General features: G+C 39.4%; 1 protein-coding gene across 1 annotated transcript in view; it reads right to left on the reverse strand.

Annotated features, from left to right (window-relative positions):
- The window catches only part of ntrk3a (neurotrophic tyrosine kinase, receptor, type 3a), a 280,863-nt gene that overhangs the window by 157,705 nt on the left and 103,598 nt on the right, over positions 1 to 19,560 (reverse strand). Inside the window, exons 5-6 of the mRNA XM_073868566.1 lie at positions 1,027 to 1,181; positions 127 to 269 (exon numbers count right to left, since the gene is read on the reverse strand). Of these exons, the coding sequence (XP_073724667.1) occupies positions 127 to 269; positions 1,027 to 1,181 (298 nt within the window). The remainder of the gene's footprint in view (positions 1 to 126; positions 270 to 1,026; positions 1,182 to 19,560) is intronic.

Consider the following 19,560-nt stretch of genomic DNA (forward strand, 5'->3'; position numbering starts at 1 on the left):
ATCAGCAAAGGGGCCAACACTTTTTCACACCACTGTAAATATAGCATCAACCTTGACTAAGGTCAACATATTTTTAAATGCACATTAAGTGCTAATCAGAATGCTGTAAGCAAGAGTCAATCTTACTTGGTGAGTATTAATGGAGTGAAGTCCATTTACAGTCCAATCCACTTCTGGTACCGGCACCCCCGAACCATTACAGGTGACTGTGATTGTGTCTCCTTCCATCACCGTCAAGTTACTGTGACTTACACTCATCTCTGGTATATCTATTAGTAAAACAGTGTGGCAAATAATTTATGACAAATAATAAACATATGAAGATATAGATCTATACATCAAGCTGTATAAATATCATAGAGTAGTAGAAGTGTGTTTTAATCTTTACTGCCAGACTCGCATCGACTTTTTCTGCATTTATCAATATGTCACTAATGGGGATAATAGAATTTAACCTGCATTGAAACCGGAAGATTTTTCTAAGTAATAATGTTCATATGTTTCATATGCATGGCTTACTTCAATGAAACATTAAATAATTTATAGCTGAATGGAAAGCTGCTACCTCCTGCACAATGAAAGTAAACTGTAACCAGGTCTGTCAAGCAGAATGTTCGGAGAAAAATGAGACAAATTTCAACCTGTTGCTCACAGAAACCTACTTTATGACTTTACATGACTTGAAATATAGTGCACAAGTCTTACGAATTACTGGTTTGTGGTGATATTTTGTTCTTTTTAGAGCTTGACAGCTGGTCCCTATCTATTTTCATTGTATATAAGAAACCAGCTCAGTTGGCTACACCTGTTTCTATATAACTCAGTGGTAGAGCATTGTGTTAGCGGCACAAAAGGTCTTGGGTTCGAACACAAGCAACACACATACCAATAAAAGTCACTTTGGATGAATGCGTCTGCCAAATGTATAAATGTTAACGTTGTTACCAACAGAAGAATATGTTTTAACTATCCAAATAATGATAACCATACTTTACAGTAAGTGACTGTAAACTAGGTGTCACGTACCACACTGAGAGATGTTCATCAGGTGTAGGGGGATCTTGTAAAAGCCGTTGTTACAGTACAAATGCTGGTTATGGAGTCCAGACTCGCCTCTCTGCTGCCACAGCTGGATCCAGCGGATTTGGCAGCTGCAGTTAAACACGACTCCTTCCAGCTTCCTGCAATGACAAAATTAAGTTCTTAGTAATAAAGCACACACACACACACACACACACACACAATGGCATCAGATCCAATGCAGGTGAAGGATGCAGTTATCCAGCAAAACATCAACATCTCCAGCACACTGCCTGGAGATCACATAGCACCTAACCATTTTGCATTCAAAGCTTGGTGTGTGCCGAGCTACTTTGTGTATGAATCCATTCTGGAGCGCAGCCCTTTCCTGGCCACGTCTGTCCGGCTGCTCTGGGTGCCAAATTTGCCACTGTTGCCCCAGGCATTTGCAGTCCAGACAAATGAAATAAAAACAAAACAAAATCTTTGGATCAGGACAAGAAACTCAACTGCAAGATGTAATTTAATGTGACATATTTTGGTAGGAGTTTTAACATGGAGGTCCAAAATTATTTTCCAAGCACCACACATGAAATGTATTTGTTGAGTTATACCTGCCAGGTGCTTTACTTTATTAGTAAATAGCCTCTTTCACACAGTAATTCTGGTAAATTACCATGAATTTATCAGAATGAATTTACCAGTAAATACAAAAATGTGCTGTTCACACACGCAGTGGCGTTCCGTTATTTTACCAGTAAGACATCATTCACACATCAGTATCAAAATACCGGTAAATTCGTTGAGAAAGCGGAAGTACCGGTAGCACGCGGCGAGCTCAGTGTTGTATTTGTAAACAATCCACGTCGTTCATAACCACGGTCCGTATTTTGTTGTTTTCACGTCTGTGGTAAACAGTCACGAAGTTGCTCATGACCAAACAACATTGAATGAGACGACGTCAAACCGAAAATGCGTTTTTAACAACAGTACTGTTTGCACTTTAGGCTTCACAGAGGGCGTGCTAAGGACGTCGGCAATTCAGCTGTAAGCTGTTTTAAACAACTTTGGTGAAGAAATGTGGACGTAAACTTCAGGTGTGCTCAACTTTCAAGCAGCGTGTGTGTGGAAACGTCAGTAAACAGTGCGGGGGTAAACGCGCCATCTGTATTAAAACGCTATGATTGGCCCGAAGCTGTCAGCACGGTCTGACGTCGTCCGTTCTAAATGCCGGTAATCCTATAATTTTCGTTCACACACAGCGCTTACCGGTAAATTACTGGTAATCTTACAACCTGTCTTACTGGTAAATTGGGAGCACTGATTTACCGGAAAGGTTCTGTTCACACATGACATGTTAACGGCAATTTACCAGTAAATTACCAGTAAAGACTGTATGTGTGAAAGGGACTAATGTAAGATATTAGATAAGGTTTAAATTGACATGTAAGAGCAATAAGCTGAATCGGCTGATGTAAAGACAGATGCTTTATCTCAATAACTTGTCTCTGTGTTACTTATATGCAAATAAAAACAGCTAAACATTGGTATTGATATTATTAAAATAGCAGAATACTTGAAATTTTCATGGGCAATATTTCTAATTCACCCACCATTGGCAAACATATGAGTAAAACATATTTGAGTCTTTGAAATAATGATGAGAAATGATTCATAATGTAAAAAGTGCATATGGTCTCATAATTATATACTCTACATCCAGGAAAAGTTAGATTGATCCTGTATAAAGCCAGAGTTGCATAGCACCACCACCTACAGCTATGAGACTTTTGCCAATCGAGGGCTTCCTCTGCCATTGCTACGCCAATGACTCCAACACCTACTCCCCATACAGCCATGTACTGTAGCTGTGAACAACAAGCACCTCTAACCGGCTCAGAATCATATTTCATGGTCCTTCAAACCCCTTTTGAGTGCAACCACCCCCACTTCAGCACCAAAAACAGACATCTTCTACATCAGTGGCTCCCAACCTGGGGTTAAGCTTAGAATTCATCAACCTTAAAATTCATAATGCTTTGTAAAACGTAAAAAAAACAGTGTTTGAATGTATATTAATTATATTCTGTAAATATTAGGGGCGTAACGATACATCGATATGGGTCGATATGAGGTAACTTTTATTTACACTCTCCACGTCCATTTCCGTGCATTTCTGTTTATTTTCATCCGCTAGTGTCAGCAAGAGAATGTGATGCAGCAACAAAGTGGTTGTAGCAGCGTAAACACAGCGAAAGGAAAAGACGACAAGCGTGTGTTTAGCACTACAGGTGGTATTGTCTATCCATAACATTGGTTTTTAAAAAATATATATTTTAAAAGAAACCACTGCAGCACTTCTTCGACAAATAAAATGCTTAAACTGGCATGCACCCTAAAGCGTTTACGCTGGCGGCCGGCGTATGTTTTCTATTGTTTCCAATGGAAGCATGGCACTTTTTTCAAAAAGCCAGCAGCTGGCATTTTTTCCCGCCTAGAGTTGAAAAATATTCAACTTTGAGTGAAAAGCTCAGCTCGTCAATGTCAATCTCATTCAGTCTTCCAATCACAGTGAAGGAGGGGCGGGATAAACATCACAACAACCAATCAGCGCATCATTCAACAACTGATAAATAAAGCAGAAGTATTATAGCAATCAAAGCGCTCAGCAGAAAAAAATGCCAGTCAATGTCCGCCTGCCGTTTTCAGACGCGTTTAAAAGCTTTGATGTGCACACCCTCTAAGTTTAACACCTTAATTTTTTTTAACTAATTTATTTTTCAATTTAATTTTTTTTTTAAACTACCTCCGTGAAAAAAGATCAAATGTAACAGCATGTCAAAACCTCTGCAGTGTCCCAAAACCCTCAGTCCCCAAAACTAGGCACATAATATAAAATATTGATAATTGAATTGAATCATAATTTCACAGAAAAAGTGTTTGATGTATCGGCAATAATCCCATTGATGGCAGAGAAAATAGATATCGTAGCATCATAATGAACTGATCTGATTTACACCACTAATAAATACGAGTAGGTAGGGGGAGCCCCATGGATAAAAGGTGCGGGAACCACTGTTCTACACGAACCTCCTCCAAACACCTCAATGTCACATCTGACATCCATGATCATGGAAGCTCCACCGGGGATAAGAGGATCTCAGGGCGGTTTCATATTTGGTGCGATTGCCTGGTCCGAACCCGAGTTCGATTGCTCCCCCCTCCCCATGCCCCCCATGGACTGTGTTCACATATTATTTTTGCATCCGAACCGCGGTACGCTTGCATCATCAAGCTATAGCCGGCACATACTCATGTTGCTTGGCAACCGCTGTAAATGAGAAGATGACAAGCGTGATTGACGAACTGCAAGCAGAGAGATGATTTCTGTCGGCGGACAGCCCGTTGTCGTCGAAACGACTTTAGTATATTTGCGGCAGACAGACGCAAGTGCGTTTCTGTATTATTTCTTTGAAAATAAAACCAAAGGTTTAAAAAAATAGGAACAAAAGTTAAGCAAGCATTTTATGCATTTTGTTGTCAAGGTAAGTGCACGCACACACACACACACACAACTGTTTTGGTATCTTAGTGAGGACATTCCACATAATACGTAATTAACAGCAGTTCACTTCCGCAATTTGGTACGATTGCGCTCACATCAGCAGCGAACCGTTCTGGAGTTCACATGAACCGGACCCCAAACCACCCTTTTTAAGCGGACTAGAGTATGTTTCGCGGGTGCTCACCCGAGTTCGGAAGACAGCGTTCACATCATCCAAATGTACCGAACTCTGACGTCAATCGAACCCGGGTGCGTACCAAAAGTGCTAATGTAAAAACGCCCTTAGACGTCTCTAAACTGCTGATTCACGGGCACAGTTTCAGAAACGAAACTATCCCCTAATTCCTGTCTTTGCACATTTGTTTGACGGCCAAGTTGAAAGCAGGCTGGTAGTTCTCTCTTTCTAGCGTGATGTTAAGAAATATTCATGTCGCAAAAAAAAACAAGGAGAGGACGGAATTTGTGTATTAAGATTTAACCTACACATGGCCTGCATAAAATTTAGCTCTGCATATAAACTAGAATAGGTAATAGATTCCTTGGCTCGGTTAGTGGTGCATTGCATAAGCAATGCAAAGTTTGTGGGTTCGATCCCCAGGGGACACACATACTGATAAAAATGTATAGATTGAATGCACTGCATGTTGCTTTGGAAAAAAAGCATTCGCCAAATGCATGAATGTAAATATATGTAGGTGATTTTTTTGTATGTATATTATACACGGTTCAATGATCATATAAGAATAAATGCAGCCTTTTTATGAAAATAATCCATGTTAAATTACTTACTACACATTAACAGTTTGAGTTGAAATCATATATTTTTTTCTCTCTCTCAGGTTTATCCATGAGAACACGTTGTCAAATGCAAATTGTCAAAAGATTAGAGGCTAAATTCTCACAAAATTTCTTCTTCTCATTAGGGAAATTAGCATGCTTTTGTGCTTTTATCTACAACAAAGAAACCTAAAAACAGGGTGAAATCCATTTCACACTCACTCCTTGCTTAAAAGACCTCCGGTCAGCATGATCCAGCAGCCAGATCAGATCCCAGTGGGACATCTCCTCCTAAGAGTATGAGATATTAGGCTTACAGGAAATCTTTCACCTGGTTTGCAGTCTGACGATCTGAAAGTCTCGGCATGCTCATTCATTCATCAGTTGGTGAGTGCGAGATAACCTTGCACATTTGCAAGATGGGGCAGGAGATGGAGATATACAAGCTAAATCCCATGCATACGAAATCGGCTGCATCTTTAAAGAGTTTGTCAGTAACGTCTGGGCGTTTTTCTTGTGCATTACGGAGCTTTGATGAAGAACGATCAAAGAAGAGACTAAGTAGTTTCTCCACCTTTCAAAATTAAATTAACATGTATAATGAGTAGAGCGCATGATTTGTTTTCTTATTATACAGCATCGTGAATTGGTTTATAATGGACAATGATACTTATGCATGCAAAACGTGCTTAATTTATACCACACAGGTCACAAACAATATGATACTCTAGATCAGCGGTTCTCAAAATGGGAGCCATGTACGGTTCACAAGAGGGGGGACGCACGCTGAAAAAGTACCACTGCTCTAGATTATGGACAACATAATCAATTTGATAAGAAACTGGTTTAACAAAAAAAAACAAAAAATACAGCTTAAACCAGACCAAGATGGTTTTCTGGTCTTAGAAAGACTCACTAGTCTGATCTGATGTTGATGGGCACTTGTCAGCTCCTCAGGCTAGGAAACCATCTAAGACCAGCAGACAGCTTTGAGTTACTGTGCTCTTGCTAGTTCATTTACAGATAAAGAAAACTAAAGTATTGTCATACTTTGCAAACCTGAATAAAATATCAAATTAACCTTTAGAAAGGCCAAGGTGACTGCTAGCTGGGGAATAAAAAGCAAAATGTATTATGCATGCACTTCCGACTTCCATGCAGCCAAACTGGAGGACAACATTGAATGAAACCACTGGAGCATTCAGTGGTGGACAGGGAAATGCACACTGAATATATACAATACATCTTCAGCCTTAAACGAAAGCATCATCATCGCACGGGTGACAAACACTCGTTACCTTGCCGTCTATGACTGAGAGCATAATTGAGCCTTTATGATACAAATCAATTTAAAAGCACTCCAAAATAACACCTTTATTCATTCTCCTCGCTATAAATTGTGCATCTGCATATGGCGGCATGCACAGCGGCAGGAGAATTTATACATAAATAATCAGAAGATAGAGCTGGCGTATGTTCAGGGAGCTCTCCAGACAAGCTGAGGAAATGTCAGCTATGCATTGGAGATGAGTTAGACCGTACGTAGTAAAGACACCAGGCACTCGACTAACGCTCTCGTTGGAAACACTTTTTCATTAAGAGGGACCCGGAGGACTGCAAAGAAGACATAATCCTAATTTAATGACAATTGCGATTAACGGATACTTACGTCCTTATGCTTTGGCGCTCTGGGACTCGTTTTGGGAAAGGTTGGATTTAAACTCAACAGAAGTTGGTCACACAATCAAAAATAAAGGTCACGTTTTGAATACTGGTTGCGTTTTCCATGCATTCACGAAAAGGGGACTGAGGCTTTAGAAACGATACAAAAGAACCAAAAAGTATCACAGAACCGGATCTACAGTATACTTGCATTTGTGTGTTTGTTGACTTCTCACCAGGGTGGGTTAAATGCAAATGTCACATTTCAAATATGGGGGCCTGTATTTAAAGGAAAACTTTACTATGTTCTCAAATTAATACATACATATCTTTTTTCAATGCGTGCACTTTTAGGGCCTTCCCCTTTGTCTTCGTCTTTCCTTTGCCCCTCGAAACCGAGTGAAGGGGTAAGACAGATGGTTCCTCTTAAAAATGAGACACCACTCGATTACCATTTGCGTCACATTTCCTTGCCGCTAACTGGCTGCTACGTAAACAGAGGCGACAAGCACTAACAAAAACAAAGAAGATGTCGTCGTCTCAGGTTGTGGTATCGATTGCCTGAGCTGAGCTTGACAAATAGTGCATAACTTAGCTGCTACTGTAGCTAGCGGCTTAACTAGCGATTCAAAACAAAAACATTACAATTAAAACCGCTTGAACACTTTATTGAAAGTATCATAAAACATGAGGGTGATTATATAATCTCAATTAAACTGCTGAAAAGAATGTTACTTTCATTTGTGCGACTCCTTCACAGTTCGACGTTCAGGCATAAAAAAGTCTTGATGCCGGTATTCCTAAGAAATTTCTACGTTAACGTTTACCCATCTCTTTCAAGTGTGGTCCTTATCACACTTCGTTTTAAGGGCTATGTATCCCTACGCCTTGACCCTAGCCCTTGATCAAAATGGGAATTAAGACGCCACTTCCCCTCACATTAATGCGCAAATCGAAAGGTCTCGTGCCTTGTGAAGGGTGAATGTGTTAGCATTTAGCCTAGCCCCAATTATTCATTAGGATCCAAACAGGGATGAATTTAGAAGCCACCAAACACTTCCATGTTTTCCTTATTTAAAGACTGTTACATGAGTAGTTACACAAGTAAGTATGGTGGCACAAAATAAAACTTTTGTTTGGAGCCATAGGAATGAATGGGGCTAGGCTAAATGCTAACACATTCAAGAAGCACTGTACAAAGATTAAATGCACGCATTGAAAAAAAATAAGTATGTATTTATTCATCAAAGTTGAGGTACAAACATAGTAAAATATTGTTTACATTTAATAGCTAGCTAATAGAATAGCACAGCTTTTGAAGATTTAAAATATATAATATACTGTATTTAAATGTTGCTTATTTTGGCGTTGACCGGCATCAGTCTCCATTTGCATTCATTATATTTTCTATAATTGTATTTTGTGTTCAAATGAAATCAACATCAGGACTGAAATGACCAACTTTCTGTAAATTAACCCAGCCTATAGCGTAAGCTGAGTGTAGACAGCAGCTGGGAATGATGTTGCACAGCATTCCACCCTAAAACAAAACGGTCCGGACGAGAGCGAGGCTTCAACGCCAGCCGTGAATGTAGACCGACAGAGCAATTCAGATTTATTATACTGGTGGCAATGAAAGGTTAAGCTAGGGGATACAGCTCTGGCGGTGTGCACTACCGTTTCAAGCTGCCGGGGTCATGTGTTGTGACATATCACAATGGGCGGCACTTTGAGCCGCAGCCAATGAGGTTCCAACCTGAGCCCTCGGATACTTGGAGAGGAAATGCTGCTAGCCACATGCATAGGAGTAAAATAAAGGAATAGTTTAGCCAAAAATGTTAATTCTGTTATCATTTACTTACCCTCATGTAGTTTTTTTTATTCTGTTGAACATAAAAGAAGATATTTTGATAAATGTTGGTAAACAAGTGGCGTTACAAACATTTATCAAAATATCTTCTTAACAGAAAAAAAAACTCATACAGGTTTAGAACAACACGCGGGTGAGCTATCCCTTTAAGGAACCTACAAAATATGCCGTACTGGGAGTATAACACAATCAGGCTTGATAGGGTATATTAATTATAATGACCTTTCATTAAGAAATAAAGGATGTGAAGAAGTTTCCCACGGGGATGCTGTATGATACATGCATGTGCATGTGGTAAGGCATAAAATCGAATGACTTCATACTGAGAGATTGATCTTCATGCAGAAGACATCTCTGCGAGCTCTCACTGGATGGGTAGAGTCTTTCTTACAGGGATTAAACTGGCTTTACTACATCATTAGCCTGATCCCATATGAGGGGGCATTGTTTAATCATATTATAATTAAAAATGTAAGTCCCTGCCGACATTACAACCTAAATATCAATCAAACAGGGTGTCACACACAATACATGGCGAGAAACGGCATAGTTTGCATACTTTTTTCAAACAGAACCATGTATGTATTTTCAAGTAAATAAGCAGGAAAAGCAGACTGATATTTGTCGAGCTCTCATCCTTTCTGCATCATTAACTTCACAATATGGCCACAACTGTCGGCATCAAAGCAAGGATCCATATGGATTACCTGGTGTCGCTCCAAACAGCAGGTATAATTTCCTAAACCGCACTTCTCCAGTGCATCCTAGGTCTCCATTACCATATATGGCAACAGGGGGCCATTTCTATTAGCCTGCAGTAGCATAAGCGCCAGAGAGGAAGCTGTCACCGGGCACCAAGAGCGACTGAAGACATAAAGAGTCGTCATTGACCAGAACTCTAAATGACACGTCGATATGAATTGGATGAATGTGAAAGGTGTGTCACTCGGTCAGGTGCATGGACAACAAAGAGACACAGTAAGACAGAGACTAATGGTGGTCTGGCAAAGCCCAGGAACGTGCTAACTGTGTATTCACACCATTCACATAGTTTATGTTATCCCACCAAAATCCAGTCCAAATGTAGCAGTTGTGGAGGGGTTTGGAATGGTTGTTATCTGCTGTTCCTACAATAGAACGCTTTGTAATTGACTTTGGGAACAGATGAAATGATTTTAAATGTAGTTTGAAGATTTGGTTTTGTGTTTAAGGTTTTGAGAAAGTCGACAAGAAATGTGTTTATGTAAATGTGAAAAGCTGTAAACTGAAAAACTGAGCGACTGACTCACTCCCTCCTGCTTCAGTTACCCACAATGCTGTCCCCTCAGTTCCAATGAGAATCCATATTTCACAGCAATATACTGCACCTGTCAGTCTCAAAATAACATCTCGCAAATTGTGAATTATGGACATGAGTAAAGCGATACACATGCCAAAAAGAACAGGAAAAAGTGTGCTTTGGGCTTTTAACAGAATTGCATGAAATATATAAGGAATCGTTGGGTTAAGTGGGAAGAAATAATCAATAGAGCGAAACATCATTAGCAGTGCATAAACATTTTGCAATGCATCAGTCATGTTCTTCTCAAACTCTTTGCTGCATTTTTATCTTAATCCTGTGAGTGATTATCTCAAGCTAACAATCGATGTTAAGACACCAGTCCTATAATTCCACACATAGGGAACTAAACACCATAGAGAGACAGAGAGAGAGAGACAGAAAGGCGCTGAGAGGGTTTCTATCCAAACGTGAAGCGAATCTTTCAAAATTCGCAAAAAAAAGAAAAAGGAATTAGGTGCGTTCCCATCTAGTTGTTCGAGTGAATGATGGTGATATTGGTAACCTACGGTAGTAACCAACAGTAAACAAAACAAGGCTTGCTTTGAAAATGGAGACAGAACTGCATTTAGTCAATCACGATTAATTTATTAGCAGTGCAGCTTGTAATTGCCTAAATGCTGTGCACAGAAGAAGGAATGCAGCATTTTTGATGCAGGGATTAGCAGCAAGGGCATTAAGATTACGTCAAGCCCCATATATGGTAAAGACAACGAAAGCGGAAACAGCTAGACGATCAGTCATGTGGGTTTAATGTTTGTTACGTCAAAATTTACTATTATTTGCATTTACTCTTTTTCGCACAAAGTCAAAAACCACCTCAACAACTTTTTTGCAAATTAAAGTATTTTTATTCCAAATTTGGCTTCTCGTTTTTGATGCAATACTTTAATATGCTCATAAAATCATGGTGATGGAAACATGGCTACTGGGGCAGTACCCTTTCAACAAGGTTTTAAATTTTCACCAAAAGAGTTCATATTAGTACCTCAAGGTACAAAATGTATACCTAAATGGCACATACTAGGAGCTTATGGACCATTATTGACTTCTCAAGCCGCTTTTAAACGAATACGTCACACTAATATGATATAATTTACACTATTGTAGGGTTTGTCTCTGTAAATTTAAAAAATATTATTATTGATTAAATTATTTTTCTTGATAAGCAGCATGAAAGTGACTTGGTATTTTCGAAACAGCTTTTTTATAAAGATCATCGACTAAAAAACAAGATAGAAAAATAATCTTGCAATTCTTTTTGGTGTCACTATGATCTTGAAAGCTTGCCTATTTCTGAGTATTTTTCTGAGTCTGCCTCGAGCCCTGCGCAAACTTTCAGAGCTGTCCTTCTGAGGACTTTTATCTTATGATATGCATATGAACATTTCTGATAATTTTCCATTGAGAAAGGTTTCCCAAAGGTCTGTGTTCCTGTGTATTCCTTTTTTGGTAAAAAAATCAGTTTTCTGTTATCCCTCAATGTTTTCTCCTTGCGCTATCACTAAACAGTGTAACAAAACTTGTCCTTGTCTTGGTAGAGAGTGCATGATGTCAGTACGGTCTGACATGTGAAAAGACAAGATCACGTGCAGTCGTGTAAACAGGACAAACATACCGTAACTCTAACCGGTAAATTCTCTCAGCTACGTTTAAAACTGTCAAAAACATCCTTTACAGTTTAGTCACATACCTCTGTTCTATTTCAACCAAAACAACAGCCTCTGTTTGTTGAATATACCTCCAAAAGGGTGCCGGATCAATTGCACAAAAGCCCAAAATCTGGTTGCTTATGTAGTCAGTAGTGGATATGAGCTACTGTAGGCATCATCACCATAGCATCTGATATAATCTACACTATCTAAACAAACAGATCTGACTTAATCACTCGCAAAATGTGCAGACAATCTGTTCGAAAAAGATCAGATTTGGAAAACAAGTCAAAATTGGGTACAGTGCGAACGCAGCCAGCGCTCTGATAAAAACAGATATGCAGTAAATAGGCGAACGACTGTGGAAAATTGATTCTCAGAAACGTTGCCAAGATCTCTTTAACAGTCCCAAGACTAATGAATATATGCATTTTAATCCATTCCGAGATGCATAATGACATAAGCGTCCTCATAAACCCGAGGATTAATTCACGATCGCTCTCCGCAGTGTGTCACAAGGCATTACCAAATACGCCCAATCAGTAATCCCATTAAGTTGCAGACAAACAAGAGACGAGTAAGTTTGTGTGCTGGTCTACTGCCCTTTCAATTTCGTGTTTGACAGGGACTGTTTAAAGTGAACCCGAGCCAGAATATTTACCTGTGTGCTAAATTGGCATCGGTTAGATTGCTGGGCACGGTTCCCTTCAGATGGACAGCACCTGCATCGCAATCACTCTTAAAATGGGCACAGATTTTGCTGGTGGTGTAGCTACCGGTTTGGAGAGGTCAGAACCCATTAGAGAAAACTTTCAAATTATCCAAATTACAGCAACCTTCCGCTTTCATCTAGCCTTAAACTATTTATTGAAAATGTGTCAGTTCTCGCACTGCTTCCAAATCTTAACTTTAGGAGAAAAATAGCAAAATAAAAGTTTTTGTGCTTGTTTAGCAATCCATGCACAACTTCTGGGGCCTGTTTCAGAACGGAGGTTAAGTAAAAACGCTAAGTAAAGTATGTTAATCCTGAAATTAACTCTGGATTTTCTGTTTCAGAATAGGATGTGTGTCAAACTAGAGACAGCGGGGTAACACTTTTTATTTACTTAAAATATTTAAAGCAAGACTTACAGACAGCTTGTGGTAGCGCAAACCATCATTTTGGCGTTAAGTAACGTCTGTTATTACTAAAGTGAATAATTAGCACTGAAAAGGTGTGGTCTAGTTATTTTGGCAACTGAACTTATTGCATATGCATTTCTAGGAGTTTCCCTTTCAGACGGCAAATTTATAGAAGGAGAATAAATGATTCACGCAATGCGACTTACTACCATATTTTCCGGACTATAAGTCGCTACGGAGTATAAGTCGCACCAATCAAAAATGCGTCAGTCAGACGAAATAACATATATAAGTCGCAGTGGATTATATGTGACATTTATTTATACAATTATTTCACAAAATCCATGCCGAAGAACACACATTTCATCTGGAAAGGCAAGTTATTCAACTAAACAATAGCAGACAGAACAGCAGGCTGAATAGATTTCACACCCCGCATTTTTAGCTGCGATGTCCGTGGTGCTGAACTCAAGCGCATCAGGCATAAGTAGATCACCCGCACCTCATCAGCTTTGCTTATATGCGACCATGAAACTAATTTGCGCTGCTCTTAGTAGATTGCATTGGTCATTATAGAAGTCAGCTGTTTTTAGTAAATAACCCGCATATATTACCACTCCCATTTGCTCTTTTTTGGAATTGCTTAAAATGTGGAATTGCTAAAAAAATAGAATTCCGTTCTCTCACGCTAATTTGCCCCATTTAGTAAATCTGTCTCTAAATCTCAAATTCTCTCATCAATTGTGCATTCAATAACACACACATTTTACTTGTAATCCTAATAAGCAATCAATTTATATAATTTAGCTACACTTGCTAATCAACACTTTTGGACTTGTTAAAAAAATCAGGCTTATTTTTTTAAAACAGCTGTAAATGTCGAAATGTCACTTATAGCAGCCGAGTGTTTACAGTATGTCTGTATTACTTTTTAACACTTATGTATCTTCTAGCGATGAGCCAGACATGAAGTTCATGTCTGTGGAAGCTGCTTTATACAGGCGAGGATTAGAGAAAGGTCAACAGAATAAAACGGATTGATGGCATCCGCAGCTGCTCGCAGATGAGTGACTGAGTCTGCAGACTGTGGCTATGTGCTTTTGTGCTTCGGCCGTAAACAAGTTTGTATTATACGGTATCATCATCCGCCAGCACAGAAGATTTATCATTTAATGCCTTGGATAGCGCTCGGACACTAAGGATGCAAGATTTGCACAGCTATCCAGCCATCTTTAAGTAGTAAGAGAGAGAAACAATGAGATTATCTCTAATAAAGTGAACATAAAATGATATATAATGTAATGCAGTGTATAAGTATGTGATAAGACAATCGTAGTCAATGTCGTCTCCCTTAATTTTGCTGACAACCTTGAGTGTCAATAACAATCTGACAATGTAAGAGATATCAAAGACTTGCTGGGATCAGCTGACATCTCTTTAAAGATCACCTCAGTTGCAAACATCCAGACATATTCACGCTCGCATTGAGATTGCAATCACAGAAGGAAAATAAAAAAATTTACTCCTAAAATTGCGCAATCCACCAATAACATTCAATTTCCTGTCGCAGTCAAAGTCCTGTCTCAATCTCTTGCGCTTCTACGTTGTAAAAAAGAAAGATGTCAGAAAATAGATAATTGAGAAGACGTAAAACTGCAGCTCTTCCTGCGTTTCCTCCTCGGGCGTGTTATTTACGGCGAACGCTTAATTGGATTTGCGGCAAATAAACATAGATGACACACTTGGCCTACGTCTGCACCTGAGATCGGGCTATTCTGCTGCCCTTTGCTGCATTATCATACAAAGCAGACTAATTATAGCTATTCATTCTGTACAATACAGTCTGTGCAGAGATCTGATTTCAGGGCACAATTTTCTGCTGAAAGCGGTTTTCTCCATCTCACTCTATATCCGTCTTGATTACTGCAGTCCTTACTGTTTCCCTTCATCCCCACAGGGACAGCGAGTGCCTGAAGAGACAATGCAAATTGGTGTAAGTCGCAGAGGACTCATTTGTATGCATATCCACGAAGATTATCTTTAAAGGTGCAGTATGTAGATTTTAGCGGCATCTAGCTGTGAGATTTTGAATTGCAGCCAACGGCTTAGTCCACCGTTCAATGAAAAGCATAGAGAAGGTATGGTAGCCGCCACAGGACAAACATGTTGTGGTCTAAGATAAAATACCTTAGTGACAAAACGTGCTCTGTAGAGCAGTTTGTCCATTTAGGGCTACTGTAGAAACATAAATGTGACTTCTTTGTAATGGGACCTGTTGTGTATGTACATATAAAAGGTTCATACTAAGTTAATAAACACAGTTAATAAACAGTTCATTATGTAAGGTCTTTATACACCACTGATAATATAGTATATTATATGTATATTATATTGTATTTCTGTCATTAGATCCTTCTAAAAGTTACACATTGTACACAGATTTTCATGATATGTCCCCTTTAAAATACACGGGAGATTGGCACACTTGCACTAGCCGCTGTGATCTGGTAGTAGGTGATTCGAAGCGGGTCGTCCCCTATACTGTGATTATACCCACAGTGCTGATCCACACACACACAGCACCCGTCTCACCTCCCGGCCGTCAAGAACAAAAACTGACAGCAATTACATGTGTGAGCACACTCGTGCGTGGGTGCGGACAAACACTCGCTTTCGCGCTGAGGCGGTTTTGCAGGTGTTCGCGTCAGTCCTTGTAGAGACTGATGCTGACACTGTTTTTATGTGCAATTCCCACAACCCGGGTTCCAATCTTGGCAGCGCGGTGGCGGCTAGATCCGAGTAATCTGAGAGTGCAAAGTGAAGAGCTATGTGTTTAGACCATGGTGCTAGTTATGAAGGCTTTTGTGCACTTGGTGTAAGGTACAGGATGTGCTTTATATATCAAAACTAAATAAAAATTCATCTTCATAGCTTAAACAAGCATAAAGAACTTAAGTTAGGTACTGTACTGTATGGTTTGTCCTGTATACAGAGTCGCATGAGGCACTATGCACACTGCCGAATTTTTAAAACCCAGCATGCCTTTACATGTACTGACGTGCATGCATCTGTGCCCAGGAGGTGCTTGCTTTTTGCCCCGATGCACATGCGTTGAGCGTCTTTGTACACGTGTGAATCAAATAAACTGTACATAGTAAGGCTGTGCGTTCGCCCGTGCGCGTACAATTCGCATACACATAAAAAAACAGACTACTGTATACTTCGGGCTTAAGACACAAAAGTTATGATGCAGTTGATGTCAGGTTTAATTGTTGGTCGGAAATCACAGACTGTAAAAAAGATGGACGTAGTGTCCATGACGTCACCCATAGGTTTCTGAAAATCGTTTTTGAAGCTTAAAGTAGGCGGTGCCTGTCGTCGCAATCTTGGCCGTGCGTCATCGCGCATCACTCGCGTATATCCGAAAATGGGTAAAGAGGCAGGACTTGGGTGAAGGCGAGGTGACTGGTTGCTGAAACCATACCCGCCTAGCTCGACTCTAGTGACGGCAGTGGCTGTTCAACTGTCACTCAAGTGGCCCCACCCTTAATTATGCAGAAGTTTAAGGCTTAATATAATTTAAACGGACTGTATACTTCGGGCTTAAGACACAAAAGTTATGGTACAGTTGATGTCAGGTTTAATTGTTGGTCGGAAATCATAGACTGTAAAAAAGATGGACGTAGTGTCCGTGACGTCACCCATAGGTTTCTGAAAATCGTTTTTGAAGCTTAAAGTAGGCGGTGCCTGTCGTTGCCATCTTGGCCGCACATCACCGCGCATCACTTGCGTATATCTGAAAATGGGTAAAGAGGGGGACGTGAGTGAAGCTGTGGTGGATGGTTGCTGAAACCACGCCCCCCTAACGCGACTCTAGTGACAGCAGTGGCTATTCAACTGTCACTTAAGTGGCCACGCCATTAATTATGCAGAAGTTTAAGACTTAATATAATTGAAATGGATGAGTTACAAAAAAATTCACCCCGACATATTATTTTCTACTGTAAAGTTGGCCATTTTAACATGGGGGTTTATGGGAATTGACTCCCTTTTGGAGCCTGCCTCAAGGGACCAGTCCATGAATTGCAGTTTAAATCACTTCAGTATTGGCTTCATCAGAGAGGTCGGAAGGTTGCCCCTCGTCTGAAATATTATTTAATTGTGATTTCAGCATGCAAATTTAGAGATATTGGTCTATCCCTCATTCAAATAGATATGACTTTAGTCTTGGATGACTAAAATAACTGCCTAGAGGCGTTGCAAAAATGACGACCGAGTGGAGCGACTTCCCAAAAGAGGTCTTTGCTAATACCTACTCAATCATGTTAACTAATATTTAGAAAATCTAATTATTTGTTTTATCAATCTGAAACACACACTGCTTCCAATATCTATTTCTTGCCATGCTCACAAAAGTCAAAAGCAGCTACAAAGACTAAAAACCCACAAAGACCACCTCCTCGTCGTAAGAATGACCAGTTCGGCTTCATGCTGGTAAGAGGAAGGAAACATCTCTCGGTTTATCTGTTTTTAATCAACAGATGTGTTCCCGAGTGGTCCGGCTCCATGACGACCAGCTGCCTGTCACAGACTGATAATGAAAGCACTTATAGTGCATCAACACGAGCATCAGAAACCAAGTATAAATATATCATCACAGGGGTTTGCGGCTCAGTGTGTCTGACTGTGCTTTTGTGCAAGACTGTGTAATAATCTCGGAGATTTGCTAAATCCTATCAAATATGAAATGGTTTGCTCAGTGCTGTTAAAACAGTCTGATCTTTGATGTGTACTATGATCAGATATTATTTTATTAATACTAAATTACTAGGCGGCTTTATAAACTTGCTAAGATTCACTTTGACTTGTTTGGTCTATGAAAGAACTACCAGAGTGCCAGACGCCCACAAGACAATAATAAATTATAAACACATCAAAGTTTACCAGATGGCACAAGTGCTAATATTATGCAAAACTACATACATTAATATATTATGGGTTTGTTGCCCGGGTGCCCTCATAATCATCACTGCATTATGGCTTTGAAATTACCCATTTGACCTTAAATTAATATATACAGTACTGTACAGATATTTCAGGAGAGATATGTATCAATACTGTATGTAGGCTACCTTTGAGGTATAGCACTTTTTTTACAAAAGGTACGCTGTACGTTTTAAAAGGGTGACAGATTTTGTATCTTTATTTCGGAGAGTGTATGATAACATGGATGATTACATTTTGCACTTATATTTTTTTTATAAAAATTATTATAGGATTCTGATTTAAATCACAATATCATTGGACCTCACTGTATTTAAAGCATTAGTCCATTTTCTTAAAAAAAATCCAGATAATTTCCACACCACCATCTCATACAAAATGTTGATGTCTTACTTTGTTCAGTCAAGAAAAAATTATATTTTTTAGGGAAAACATTACAGGATTTTTCTCATTTTAATGGACTTTAATGGACCCCAACACAGTTTATAATGCAGTTTAAAATTGCAATTTCAAAGGACTCTAAACGATCCCAAACGAGGCATGAGGGTCTTAACTAGCGAAACTATTGTCATTTTTGGCAATTTTTTTGCATTTTGACATAATACGTCATCACGTCAAAAGGTCACGGATAGCGTATCGAAACTACGCCCCAAGTGTGAGGAAAGAGGACCGTTCCGACGTTGTTGTATATTGAATGATACTAATGAATGTCTTTGTTTCAGTTTATTGTTTAAAATAGTCCGCTAATGTGCATTTCATATATATTTAACATGTGACCTTTCGGCGTCATTACGCAATTACGTGAGGTCGCACTGGCGCGTCACAGGACCGGAGATAGACGAGAAGTTGTGATTTAAAAGTGCATATTGCCAAAAATGACAATCGTTTCGCTAGATAAGACCCTTATGCCTCGTTTAAGATCGTTTAGAGTCCCTTGTAACTGCAATTTTTAAACTGCATTAAAACTGTTAAGTGTTGGGGTCCATTAAAGTCCATTAAAAGGAGAAAAAACCTTGAATGTTTTCCTCAAAAAACGTAATTTCTTCTCGACTGAACAAAGAAGACATCAACACTTTGGATAACAGGTGGTGAGTAAATTATCTGGATTTTTTATTTATTTATTTATTTTAAGAAAATTGACTAATCCTTTAAATGATTTGCGGTCACCAACTGCAACTTGCCATATTGTTAAAATATATGTAAGGACAGCTGAGAGTGAATGTGCAGTACAAATCTATTGTTAGTGCTTCCTTTGTTCTTAGGACAACACACTTTCAATATCTCACAGGAAATCCAAAAGCGCTTCTCTCCTTGGAGTATCTCCAAAGGACAGGCTAACCCTGCAGAGAAGATGGCCCACCTCGGAGGAGCTGTCCTGCTTCACTGGCTTAAAATATCACTTACATGGACACATCCACTAACATGCCGAGGCGCACATGCCTCATGCACTTGATTGGTGTTTGCATGTTGATTCATTGGGTAACACTTTGATAACACTTCCACTATTATTACACAATAGCTTTACTTGATGTCTTGTAATCCTTGACAA

The sequence above is a fragment of the Misgurnus anguillicaudatus genome, chromosome 6 (assembly GCF_027580225.2).
Source record: "Misgurnus anguillicaudatus chromosome 6, ASM2758022v2, whole genome shotgun sequence".
Lineage (NCBI taxonomy): Eukaryota > Metazoa > Chordata > Actinopteri > Cypriniformes > Cobitidae > Misgurnus > Misgurnus anguillicaudatus.